The 14,053-nt window shown below is 33.6% G+C and overlaps 1 protein-coding gene across 1 annotated transcript; it reads left to right on the top strand.

Moving 5' to 3' along the window:
- The first annotated feature begins 12,316 nt into the window (after nt 1-12,316).
- On the top strand, nt 12,317-13,335 carry LOC116092109 (olfactory receptor 8H1-like). The gene has a single exon (XM_031373466.1). The coding sequence runs from the start codon at nt 12,333-12,335 to the stop codon at nt 13,275-13,277; it is 945 nt and encodes a 314-aa protein (XP_031229326.1). The 5' UTR covers nt 12,317-12,332; the 3' UTR covers nt 13,278-13,335.
- Nucleotides 13,336-14,053: the final 718 nt, after the last annotated feature.

Genomic DNA, 14,053 nt, shown 5'->3' with positions numbered 1-14,053 from the left:
AGAATTGAATTGGAATTTTGATGGGGATTACATTGAATCTGGAAATTGCTTTTAGCAAGATGGCCATTTTTAGTATATTAATCTTGCCAATCCACAAGCATAGGAGATCTTTCCATCTTCTGAGATCTTCAATTTTTTTTTCTGAGACTTAAAGTTCTTTCACTTGCTTAGTTAGAGTCACACCAAAGTATTTTATATTATTTGTGACTATTGTGAAGGGTATTGTTTCCCTAATTTCTTTCTCAGCCTGTTTATTCTTTGTGAAGAGGAAGGCCAATGATTTGTTTGAGTTAATTTTATATCCACCAACTTTGCTAAAGTTGTTTATCAGGTTTAGGAGTTCTCTGGTGGAGTTTTTGGGGTCATTTAAGTATACTACCATATCATCTGCAAATAGTGATAATTTGACTTCTTCCTTTCCAATTTGTATCCCTTTATTCTCCTTTTGTTGTCTAATTGTGCATGCTAGAACTTCAAGTACTATATTGAATAGATAGTGAGAGAGAGGGCAGCCTTGTTTAGTCCCTGATTTTAATTGGATTGCTTTAAGTTTCTCTCCATTTAGTTTGATGTTGGCTACTGGTTTGCTATATATGGCTTTTACTATGTTTAGGTATAGGCCTTGAATTCCTGATCTTTTTAAGACTTTTAACATGAAGGGATGTTGAATTTTTTTCAAATGCTTTTTCAGAGTCTAATGAAATGATCACGCATTTTTTCCCTTTGAGTTTGATTATTTAGTGGAATACATTGATGGATTTCTGTATATTGAACCATCCTTGCATCCCTGAGATGAATCCTACTTGATAGTGGTAGGCTGATCATTTTGATGTATTACTGGATTCTGTTTGTGAGAAATTTATTGAGTATTTTTGAATCGATATTCATAAGGGAAATTGGTCTGAAGTGTCTCTTTCTTTGTCAGAGCTTTTTGAGGTTTTGGTATCAGCATAATTGTGGCTTCATAGAACAAATTGGGCAGTGTTCCTTTTGTTTCTATTTTGTGGAATATATTGAAGAGTATTGGTATTAAGTCTTCTTTGAATGTATGATAGCATTTTGCACTAAACCTTTCTGGTCCTGGCATTTTTTGGTTAGGAGACTTTTAATGATTTCTTGTATTTCTTTAGGGGTTATGGAACTGTTCACATGGTTTATTTGATCCTTATTTAGCTTCCGTATTTTGTATTTGTCTAGAAAATTGTCCATTTCATCCAGATTTTACAGTTGTGTTGAGTATAGACTTTTGTAGTAGTGTCTGACGATTTTTTTTTAATTTCCTCAGTTTCTGTTATCTCCCTTTTCATTTCTGATTTTGTTAATTTGGATACCATCTCTGTGCCCTATGGTTAGTTTGGCACACTATACTTTTTTGACCAGAAGACCTCAACTGTAATATAAGGATGATTTGTTACTCCCAAAATATCCATCCTTCTATATTGGGCATATTTTGACTGACAATTTGGTATTGTAGAATACAGGATCCATAACTGGATGGTATTACTGATGATATTTCTATTCATAGCAGCACGAACACTCCCTTCAAGCTCTGTGTTCTAATGAACAGCAAAGAATAAGCTTGTTCTATGAATTCAGTTTAATTTTCCTTTATTCTGTAGCTAAAATTCGTACTAACATCAACAGTCTCTCCTGTTTTCCTACACCAAACCCAACACTTTCTATTGCCAAGAGGCACTTGTTGACAATATCTGGTGTGACAATTCTTCCGAGGTTCAGCCAGCAACTGACCAATGCAGATATAGATGCTTGGAGCCAACAGACTGAGCTCAGGGAGAGCTGGTGAAAGGACTAGAGGAACTGAGTAACCCCATAGGAAGAATATTAGCTGGAAAGACTACCCAGTGCTCCCAAGGACTAGACCACCAACCAAGGAGTATACAGGGAGGGATCCATGACTCCATATATATATATATATATATATATATAAAACTGAGGATAGCCTTGTCTTGTCTGACATCAATGGAAGGGGAGACCCTTGGTCCTGTGGCAGTATGATGCCCCAGTGTATTGGAATGCTCGAGGGGTAAGGCAGGGGAGGGTGGATGGGTAGAGGGATCACCCTCATACAAGCAAAGGGGAGGGAAGAGAAGGGGGTTGTAGGATGAGGGTCTAGTGGAGGGGTAACCAGGAAGTGGGATATCATTTATTAATCATGCTATGATTAATTTAATTTAAAAAGCAATAGCTGTCTATAGCATATTCAATCAGTTAGTGAACACTTTATCTAGTGTTAGTAAAAATTTTATCATATCTAAACAATTATCTAAATTTTATATTTATTGCTATGAAACAAGTTTTAACAGATTTAAAAATATAAAAGAACTTATTGTTTCTTAATAAACCATAGAAAAGAAAAGCCTAAATCAGCCAAAGAAACTAAAGAAAATATATAAAAGTGTAATGATTGAGCAAAACACTTTAATTTATGATTGGATAATCGAATAAATAGGCAATAGTACAAAAATTCCTAGAATAAATGAAAATAAAAATATACCTTGGCAGGATCTTTAGAATACAATAAATACAGTTCCAAGAACAAATGTTATAGCTATTAGTGTTTATTTTTATAAAAATAGATCTGTCTTACTCTCAATCCTCCTTACAAAAGTTTTTCCTTAAAGCAGGAACTTAATAAAGTCAAGACTCATAGCAAGTAAAATATTGAGAATAAGTGAGTATTTAGGCTTCAAATATAGATGGGATTTCTATATTATCTCTTCCAAGGCTCAGGGACTGTTTTGAATGAGGATGGATCATGTAAGGGCCAGAGAATGGGAAGGAGTCCTATAAGGACCAAAGAATGGGAAGGGGTCCTATGAAAATTTGAACAGGACATGGCTATTGCACTCATTAACTCACTCCAATGGTGACTATCTTCACAAGACTGGGTCCATCAATATATCATCATGGAGGTGAGGAAGTATCCATGAGAACCCACCCCTCACTGAGGATCTACAGAAAATTTATATTTGATTGAGATGGGGGAATCATATTCCTCTGTAGTAGTCATCATTAAGAAATTGCCCTTGCTCAAACAAATAAGCCCCAACCATGCTCATGAATGTAATTCTAATTAAATATGATGGTCACAATAAAATAAATCATATAGACATGCAAACAGGAGAAGAACTTGCTAAGAACAAATGTTTCTTAGAGAGTGAGAACAGAGAACATAATAAAGGATAACACAATCAAAGTACATTGTGTATATGTAATAAAAATATAAAAATAATTATAAAAAGTAAAAATTTGTGTGAGAATATATAAAGAAAACAAGAACTATCATATTATTCAGGAATACCATCCCAAATGTACACTTGTGAGAATCACAGGAACTGTCCATAAGAATTATCTAAATACTTATGCTGTAACACACTATAATAATCCTTGTATCATGCTGGATCTCAACAACAGATAAGCGTTGATGAGAAAGTCTGGCATTGATGCACAATATGGTATTCTACAGATATTAGAAGTGCCTAGTCCTCTTGTTTATTAATGATTCAAAGTGGATGTTAATGAAGACCATCAAGTTAAGTAAAATAAGCCAAATTCAGAAAATAAAGTATCATTTTTACACATATATGTGAAATTGAGAGAAAAACAAACACAAGGAGACTCTTAGGTAAGAATATCATAACCAACAGCAGGGAGAATGAAGATAATCACAAAATATGTAACAAGAAGAAGGAGAAGAAGCTAAGACAATCACATTATATATAAACAATCATATAATGCAAACTATTGTTTATATAATATACACTAATTCAACTAATTCAAAAAGTAAATTGAAAAAAATAAAGCTTGTCTTCTGATGAATTAAATGTAAAGGAAATATCAATAGTAAAAATAATTCAAGGAAGAAGAAAGTGGTAGACATGGGGCTTAGCAAATGGTACTATTATGTGAACTGAAACTGCACACATTGACATGATATTGGCCTTGTTCTCATGACCTGGACTGCCTTAAATTACCACTATCATAAATGTTAATAAAAATGTCAAAGTCAAATATTTCCAAGGCGATCTGGCAATAAGAATGTGCACCTAGGTGAGATTCATGTGGAAACCCAGCCTTAACTTCTCAGTTGTCTAAAAAAAAAAATCAAGGTCACTTAATTTTCAGACAGGTGGTTGCTGGTTTCTACAAACTGCCTTATCTGTCAACAATAGTTAAAATTCACTTCGCATGCAAAGTCCTTTGTAGATGCAATATATACAAACTAAGTTGCTTTATCCAGAACGGCAAATAATCCCTTGAAATTCTAGGTTATGTGGATTCCCTAACCAAAAAGTCCCTTGTATATGGAGAGGTAATTGATTTATTCACAATTTTTGATTTAAAAAATTTTAGATGGGTGGGTGTTCCTGTCACTCCACTAGGGACCATGTTTATCTACTGGAAGTGGTCTCTTCATGTTCTATCTCCCTGCTGTTGGGTTTTTCTGCTAATGTCATCCCCATTGGGTCCTGGGAGCCTCTACTATCCGTGGATTCTGGGATTTTTCTAGTGGCTTCCCAAATATCCCACCCACATTGCTATGACTTTCTATGCGTTTTTCTGACCCTCTAGACTTCTCTCCTGCCTCTTTACATGCCTGGTCCTGACTGACTTTTTTTCTATCCCATCCCTTCTCCCACCCAGGTCCCTCCCTTCCTCTGCCTCCCTTAATTATTTTGTTCCTCCCTCTAAGTGAATTTGAAGCATCCACATTTTGGCCTTTGCTCTTGTTTAGCTTCGTATGGACATTCAGTTGTATCATGAGTATTTTGAGCTTTTAAGCTAATATACACTTATCAGTGAGTACATACCATGTATGTCCTTTTGAGTCTGGGTTATCTCACTCAGGATGATATTTTCTAATTCCATCTATTTGCATACTAAATCTGTGAAGTCATAATTTTTAATAGCTGAGGAGTATTCCATTATGTAAATATAGCATATTTTCTGTATCCATTCATCAATTGAGGGACATCTGGGTTGTTTCTAGGTTCTGGCCGTTATAAATAAGGGTGCTGGGAACATAGTGGAACATGTGTCCTTGTTATATGTTGAAACATATTTTGGATATATGCTCAGGAATAAGATAGCTGGGTTTTCAAGTAGAGCTGTTTCCAATTTTCTGATTAACCACCAGATTGATTTGCAAATTCCTTGTACCAGCTTGCAATCCCTCCAGAAATGGAGGAGTCTTCCTCTTTGTCCACATCTTCACCAGCATCTACTATTGCCTTAGCCATTCTGATTGGTGAGATGTGGATTATTATGACTGTTTTGACTTGCATTTTTCTGATGACTAAGGAAGTTGAACATTTCTTTAGGTGCTTCTCCATCATTCCAGATTCCTCAATAAAGAATTCTTCCTTTAGCTCTGCACCCTATATGAAATTGGATAATTTGGCTTTCTGGAGTTTAACTTCTTGAGTTCTTTGTATACTTTAGAAATTATTCCTCTGTCTGATGAAGGGTTGGTAAAGGTTGTTTCCCATTCTGTAGGGTACCATTTTGTAGTATTGACAGTGTACTTTGCCTTATAAAAGCTGTTCAGTTTCATGAGGTCCCACATTTCAGTTGTTGTCCTTAGAGACTGAGTCATTGGTTTTCTAGTAAGCAAATTTTCCCCCGTGCTGATATATACAAGGCTTTTTCCCAATTTCTATTAGATTAAGAATATCTGGTTTTATGTGGAAGTCCTTGATCCATTTAAACTTGAGCTTTGTACAAGGAGATAAAAATGGATCATTTTGTATTGTTCTACCTGCAGATCAGTACTTAACCCAGCATCATAGAAAATGCTGTCATTTTTCCACTCTATGGCTTTGGATTTTTTAAAAATCAAGTGACCATAGGTGTGTAGGCTTATTTCTGGGACTTTAATTCTATTTCATTTATCTATCTTTCTGTCTCTGTACCAATACCATGAAGTTTTTGCTCTGTAGTATAGTTTGAGGTAAGGGATGGTGATTCCCCTAGAAGTTCTTTTATTATTGAGAATTGTTTTCACCAACCTTGTTTTTTTCTAATTCCAGATGAAGTTAAGAATTGCTCTTTCTATCTCTGTGAAGAATTGAGTAGGAATTTTAGTTGGGGTTGCACTGAATGTTTATATTGCCTTTGATAAGATGACCATTTTTACTATGTTAATTCTACCAATCCATGAGCATGGAAGATCTTTCTACCTTCTGAGGTCTTCTTCCATTTCCTTATTCAGGGATTGTTCTTGTCATGTAAGTCTTTCACTTGACTGGTTAGTTATGCCAAGATACTTTATATTATTTGTGACTATTATAAAGGATGTTGTTAATTAATTTCTCATACTTAGAAGCATACATATCCTTTATGAAAAGAAAAGCTGTTAATGTATTTGAGTTAATTTTATATTCAGCAACATTGCTGAAGTTATTTTTCAGATTTTAGAGTCCTTTGGTAGAATGTTTGGTGTTGCTTATATATACTATCATATCATCTGCAAACAGTGATATTTTGACTTCTTCCTTTCCAATTTGTATCCCTTTGACCTACTTCTGTTGTCTAATTGATCTAGTTAGAACTTCAACTACTATATTGAAAATAAGAAAAGAGTGGGCAGACTTGTCTTGTCCCTGATTTTAGTGCGATTGTTTCAAGTTTCTCTCCATTTAATTTTATGTTGGCTGTTAGTTTGTTGTATATTCTCTTAATATGCTTAGCTATGTGCCTTGAATTCCTGATCTTTCCTAGAATTTTATCATGAAGTGGTGTTGAACTTTGTCAAATGCTTTCTTAGCATAAAATGAGATGATCATGTGCTTTATTTTTCTTAGAGTTTGTTTATATATTGGATTATGATGAAAGATTTTCATATATTGAATCATTCTTGCATACCTGGGATGAAGATTAATTGATGGTGGTAAATGATCACTTTAATGTGTTCTTGCATTCTTTTTGCAAGAATTTTATTGAGTATTTATGCATTGATATTCATAAGTGAAATTGTTCTGAAGTTCTATTTCTTGGTTGGGTTTTTGTATGACTTAGGTATCAGAATGACTGTGGTTTCTTAGAATGAATTAGGTAGTATTCCTCTGTTTCTATTTTGTGGAATAGTTTGACAAATATTGGTATTAGGTCTCCTTTGAAGTTCTGATAGAATTCTACACTAAAAACAAATGATCCCTGGCTTATTATTATTATTGTTAGTAGTAGTAGTAGTAGTAGTAGTAGTAGTAGTAGTAGTAGTAGTAGTAGTAGTAGTAGCAGTAGTAGTATAGTAGTAGTAGTAGCAGCAGCAGCAGTAGTATTTTGCTTGGGAGACTTTTAATGACTACTTTTAGTTCCTTAAGGGTTTTGGGATAGTTTATGTAGTTTATCTGATCCTGATTTAACTTTTATACCTCTTATCTGTCTAGAAAATTATCTATTTAATCTAGATTTTCCTATTTGGTTGAATATAGGCTTTTGTAGTAGGATCTGATTTTTTTTTTTTTTAATTTCCTAAGTTTCTGTTGTTTCTCTCCCTTTTCAATTCTGACTGTGTTAATTTGGACATTGTCTTTGTCCCCTTGAGTTAGATTGGCTATGAGTTAATCTATCTTGTATATTTTTTTTTCAAAGAACCAGCTCTTAGTTTTGGTGACTCTTTGTATAGTTCTCTTTGTTTCTAATTGGTTGATTTCTGATAGGAGTTTGATTATTTCCTGATATCTATTGCTAGTGAATATGTTTTCTTTTTCTTGTAGAGCTTTCAGATGTGTTCTTAGGTTGCTAGTGTTAGATCTCTCCAATTTCTTTATGAGGGTACCCAGTGCTATGAATTTTTCTCTTAGCACTGCTTTCATTATGTCCCATAAGTTTGCTTATGCTATTCCTAATTTTTTGTTAAATTCTAGAAAGTCTTTAACTTCTTTCTTAATTTCTTCCCTGACAAAGTTATCTTTGAGTAGAGAGTTATTCAATTTCCATGGGTATGTGGGTTTTCTTTTGGTTTTGTTGATATGAAGATCATCCTTAGGCCATGGTGATCTGATAGAACGCATGGGATTATTTCAATCTTCTTTGGTCTGTTGAGGCTTATTTTGTGACGAGTTATATGGTCAACTTTGGAGAGAGTACTATGAGGTAATCAGAATAAGATATACTCTTTCATTTTTGGATAAAATGTTGTGTAGATATCTGTTGAATACATTTGGTTCATAACTTTTATTAGTTTTACTGTGTCTCTGTTTAGTTTCTCTTTCAATGACCTATCCATTGTGGAGAGTGGGGTGGTGATGTCTTCTAGTATTATTGTGTAAAGACCAATATGTGTTTTAACTTTAGTAAAGTTTCTTTTACAAAATTGGGTGCCCTTTTATTTGGGGAATAAATGGTCAGATTTGAGAATTCATCTTGGTGACTTCTTTTGATGAGTAACAAGTGTTTTTCCCCATTTCTATCAAAAACATTTGGTTTAAAGTGTTTTTAACTGGATATTACAATGGCTACTTCAGCTTGTTTCTTGGAACTCTTTATTTGAAATTCTTTTTTCAGCTTTTTAGTTTGAGAAAGTGTCTGTTTTTGTCACTGATGTATGTTTCCTGCATGCAACAAAATGCTGGGTCCTATCTATATATCCAGTCTGATAACCTCTATCTTTTTATTGGGGAAATGCATTCATTGATATTGAGAGAAATTAAAGACAAATGATTGTTACTGCCTGGTATTTTTGTTCTTTGTAGTGTTATATTGTTTATGTGGGTCTCCTCTTTTGTGTTTGTTGTGGGATGTTTAATTTCTTGTTTTTTTTTTTTCATGGTATATTTTCCCTATTTATATTATAGTTTTCTTTCTTTTATTCTCTGTAGGGTTGGATTAATAAAAAGGTATTCTATAAATTTGGTTTTGTCCTAGAAAACCAAATCATCATTAATGGTGTCTCCATTAATGATGATTGAGAGTTTTGATGGGTATAGTAGCCTATGCTGGCATTTGTGTTCTCCTATGGTCTTTATGACATCTATACAAGATCTTTTGGTTTTTAGAGTCCCTGATGAAAATCTGGTGTAATTCTGATAGGTCTGCCTTTATATAGTAATTGGCCTTTTCCCCTCACCTAATCAATATTCTTTCCTTCTTCTGTGCATTTAGTGTTTTTATTATTTATTATATGACTGTTGTAGAAAATATTAAAAAAGAACATACCAAATCTCCACGCTCCTGCTCCTTTCAACTCACCAACTCTCCCACTCTGCCAGGCCACAGGGCTCCTACCAGGTGCTCTCAACTCAGCGGTCTCTCAGCCCACTAACTCTGCAGTGTCCCAACCCCACCCACACTGAGTTCCTCTCACTACCATGCAACAGCCCACATATCCCATGGTCAGCCATCACAACACCCAATTACCCAGTAGAATTAAAACTCTTAAAGCTTTTAGCTAGCCAATCAGATTTATATATCAATAAAATCACAATTTACAAGATGCCAATGCAAGAGTTTCAGAGCCAATTGATAATGATAAAGCTTTATCGCATTTATTCTAACTTTATGGTATTATCATGTCAGCCTCCATTCTCCTTTCCCCCTCTCCTGTCTGAGGTGCTCTCTGTATCTCCACCTCCTTTTTCCATGTCCAATCACAGGCCTCTTCTGCATTAATATAATTGGACAGGGAAAATACTGCAAAATGTGACAGGAGAAATTTCTTTTCTGGTCAAATCTATTTGGTATTCTCTAGGCTTTTTGCAATTTTATGGCCATCTATTTCTTTACAACAGGGAAGTTTTCTTCTATGATTTTGTTGATGATGTTTCTGACACTTTGAATTGGGAATCTTCTCTCTCTTCTATTCCTATTATTCTTAGGCTTGATCTTGTCATTGTTTCCTAAATTTCTTGGATGTTTTGGGTTGAGAGCTTTTTGAGCTTTGTATTTTTTTTTTTACTCTTGTCTCATTATCTTCTATAGTATCTTCTATACTTGTGATTCCCTCTTCTATTTTTTTGTATTTTGTTTGCAATACTTGGATCTGTTAGTCCTGATCTCTTTGCTAGGTTTTCCATCTCTAAAGTTGCCTTTCTTTGTTATTCCTTTATTGTTTCTAATTCTATTTTTATATCTTGGACCCTTTTTTTCAATTCCTTCACCTGTTTGATTGTGTTTTTCTGTACTTCTTTAAGGGATTCATGTCTTTCCTCTTTATGGATTTCTACCTTTTTACCTTTGCTCTCCTGTATTTCTTTTAGGGAGTTATGTATTACCTCCTTCAGATCCTCTATGATATTGAGGTGATGAGATTTTAGGTTGGAGTCTTGCTTTTCAGATGTGTTAGGCTATCAAGGGCTTGCTATGGTGAAAGAACTAGGTTGTGATAGAGCCATGTTGCATTGGTTTCTGTTGCATATGTTTTATGCTTGCCTATCAACATCTGTTTATCTCAGGTTTTTACTAGCTTTGCTGCCCATTACTATATTCTGTAACTCCTGTGAGCCTAACTGTGAAAGAACTTCTCCGAGTCAAGTTCTCTCTGCATGTAGAAGGATGCCTGTAGCACTGGCTCTGCCCAGGGCCTAATTTTGGGCCAGAAGGAAGATATGTCTTTGCTGGGCAGGGCAGATAGGGTCCACCTCTGCTGGGTCCTGTGGGGATCAGATACTGGGGCAGGTTTCTTTGTCTCTCCTATGACCCTGGTTGTATCTGAACACCTGAAAGTCAAGCTGTCTCAATGTGGGAGGCATCTGGAGCTCTGGCTTTTCCCTTGGTCATCCACTATGTTATTTAATGTTTAGTAATTTTAGCTTTGTGTCTCATCAGTCAGGTTTAAGAAAGTGAAAAATAAAATATAAAATAAAAATAAAACATTAAAATAAAGAATAAAACATAATCTGATATTTTCTTGTATAGTTTATTGTTTATAGTATATGTCTCTTATTATTATAGGATCATTCTCAAGTTAAAATATATCTCACTAAAAATTTTATAAATACAATAATACAATATTGAGGATATAATTGATAAACACAAATATCTGTTAACATTTCTACTCTTTGGAACTAATAAAAATGAGTGTACATGCAACTGTATAATGCAATTACATCATTATAAGGAAAGATTTGGTCATTTTATTCACTGTGGGGCTTAGAAAAGGGAATCTCTGGCACAATTATCCCTGGAACTTTGGTTCTCAAAAGGATGTCAGTCTTTTTAAAAAATTAGTCTCTAAGGATGACCACAGGTTAGATTATACTCAGTGCCCTTATATAAATTTATCTAGAATTATTAGGTTAAAAAGACATAAACTATTCCATTTGGACTTATAGAATTTACTAGAACTCATTTGACTAATACCCCTGTGGGACCTTGTACTCCAACAAGATCTAAATAAAACCCTTTGGCTGACTTGGTTTATCTTCCCACTTAAAGAAAATGAATACACAGATACTTGGAAATAACAAGGAAATTTGTACTTCAGAAGCATTCAGATCCTTAAAATCATGTCCTCTTTTATTTTTGAAAAATATTCAGAGTTGTCAAAATTTTAGGCCTATGATTATTAAAAGGTCTGTGATTGTTGTTTCCTAAATAATTTGGCTCACAGTAAGTATTGTGAAGGTAGAAGGTCTTAGAACAGTAAAAAGTAACACAAGGTATTTACTCTAAGACTATTTATATACACTAAGTTTGCAGCATTGACAAGAACTGTCAGGATTTCTATCAAAAGAATGAGTTAATGACATGAGAGTCTAAAAGTCATTGTCATATTTTAAAAGTGAAATTTTTGAAAAATTTTGAAGGTGAATTGTTGGGGCATGAAATTATCTCTGGATCATGATTTGGCATTTTATTAAAGGAGCCAAGGAGACTTCTGTAAAAAATGACATTTGTTTGTAACTAGATATAAATTACATTTGGAGAAAAAGAGGAGCAAATGCTACATTAAAATGATTTTCTAAATTTCTTTTTCTGTTTATTAAGAGCTTTAATTAAGTTTCAAAAGTTAACTATAGAGATCAATACAGAATCACAAATAGGCTCTGCAGTGAAATTATGTATACATAAAATCAAGAAGCATTTGTGATAGTAATTTAATATTTCTCAATAGTAATTGATATTTCTATACCTGTTCTTCTTTGAAAATGGTATTATATATTCTATTGAAAATATAAAAATCTATGATCTTTATTACATAATAATCAAGTATCATTCTTCTGTTTTGGTATTGCTTTTTAGTAACACTGTAGAAATAATATTTGTGACAATAGAAATTAATTATGAAAATAAAGAAATATGCATAAAATATTTTATTGAGATTTACTTGACCTAAGTGTCATTTTAATTTCATTTTAGGGTAGTTCACAATGAATATTTTGAATTATACAAGTAAGCCTGATTTCATCCTCATGGGACTGACAGATTCCAAGGAAGTTCAACTGGTCCTATCTGTGCTTTTTCTCCTGATATACCTGGTCACTGTTCTGGGAAACACAGGCATGATATTGATGATTCGTTTAGATGTCCAGCTTCATACTCCGATGTATTTTTTTCTCACCCACCTGTCATTCCTTGACCTCAGTTACTCAACTGTCATCACACCCAAAACTCTAGAAAATCTGCTGACTTCCACTAAGAACATTTCCTTCATGGGATGCTTTATTCAAATGTACTTTTTTGTCCTTTTGGCAGCTACTGAGTGTTTCCTTCTGTCTTCAATGGCCTATGATCGGTATGTAGCTATCTGCAATCCTCTACATTATTCAGTAATTATGTCCAAAAGATTTTGCAGTGCCCTCATTATTGGGTCATATGTGTTTGGAGCTGTGGATTCTACTGTCAATATGTTATGCATGGGTACACTGGATTTCTGCAACTCCAATTTCATCCATGACTTTTTTTGTGATACATCCCCACTTATAGCCCTCTCATGTAGCAACACACATGATATTGAATTCATCATATTCATTTTTGCTGGTTCTACTCTACTCTTGTCCCTTATCACAATATCTGTGTCTTACGTGTCTATTCTCTCTACCATTTTGAAGATCAATTCCACTTCAGGAAAGCAAAAGGCCTTCTCAACTTGTGCCTCTCATATCCTGGCAGTTACCATATTTTATGGAACCATGATCTTCACTCATTTAAAATCAAATAAGTCTTTCTCCTTGGGAAAAGATCAAGTGGCTTCTGTGTTTTACACCATTGTGATTCCTATGCTAAACCCACTCATTTATAGTCTCAGAAACAAAGAAGTAAAATGTGCTATTAATAGAATTATAAAGAAAAGAAAAAAAAGTCTGGACTACTAAGGTAACAATTATACCAATGGTTGATTTTCCTTTGTTCACATTATCCCCTTGGCTTCTCTGCCTTAAAAATTAAAAAAAAAACAAAAACAAAAAACAAAAAAAAATTGCATTTTCTTCTAGTTGTGGAGTTTTCATTGTACAGAACTTAACTGAAATTATTAGAAATTAATTTTGTATAGTCCATATAATTTAATGTCCATTTTAATATGATCAAAGTGACCACTATATCAGACAAGATCCTCTTATAATATGAAATAACTAAATTTACAGGGTGTTTAATTTCCAATTCATCAGCAACAGAGAATAAGAATTCCAGAATAATGTGGTAAGATAATATATAAAACTATTTGAGAATATAATAAATGTCATAATTTAATATTGTAACACTTACATTCTTATCATATTTTAATGCACATTGCTTTACATAAAACAATCATTACATGTATGTGAAGACTATTGATTGATGTTTTAGAAATTATTTTCAGTTAAACTGAATAACAAACACAATTATCTGAAAAACTTCAGTACTTTCAAAGTTTAAATTCAAACCAAATTATTAAAATAGAATTAAGTTATACTCAAATATTGTTGGCAACTAAAACATTTTAACCAGTAGTCACACTGTAACAGTTATTGACATCTAGCACATGTTATTTGTCTAGTAATGTGAATATATACATTTCTATGACAAAGACACAAAGTTCTTGCTATTTTCTCCACACTCTGCTTCAGCTCTTTCATTCATCTAAGTGCTTTATGGACTTTTGTAAGTAGTA

Source organism: Mastomys coucha, unplaced genomic scaffold (genome assembly GCF_008632895.1).
Source record: "Mastomys coucha isolate ucsf_1 unplaced genomic scaffold, UCSF_Mcou_1 pScaffold15, whole genome shotgun sequence".
Classification (NCBI taxonomy): domain Eukaryota; kingdom Metazoa; phylum Chordata; class Mammalia; order Rodentia; family Muridae; genus Mastomys; species Mastomys coucha.
The sequence above is the reverse complement of the archived record's forward strand: the minus strand, read 5'-3'. Positions and strand labels throughout refer to the sequence as shown.

Bases quoted from the DNA above. Each gene is read 5' to 3' on its own strand.
- LOC116092109 (XM_031373466.1), top strand. From the start codon at position 12,333: ATGAATATTTTGAATTATACAAGTAAGCCTGATTTCATCCTCATGGGA.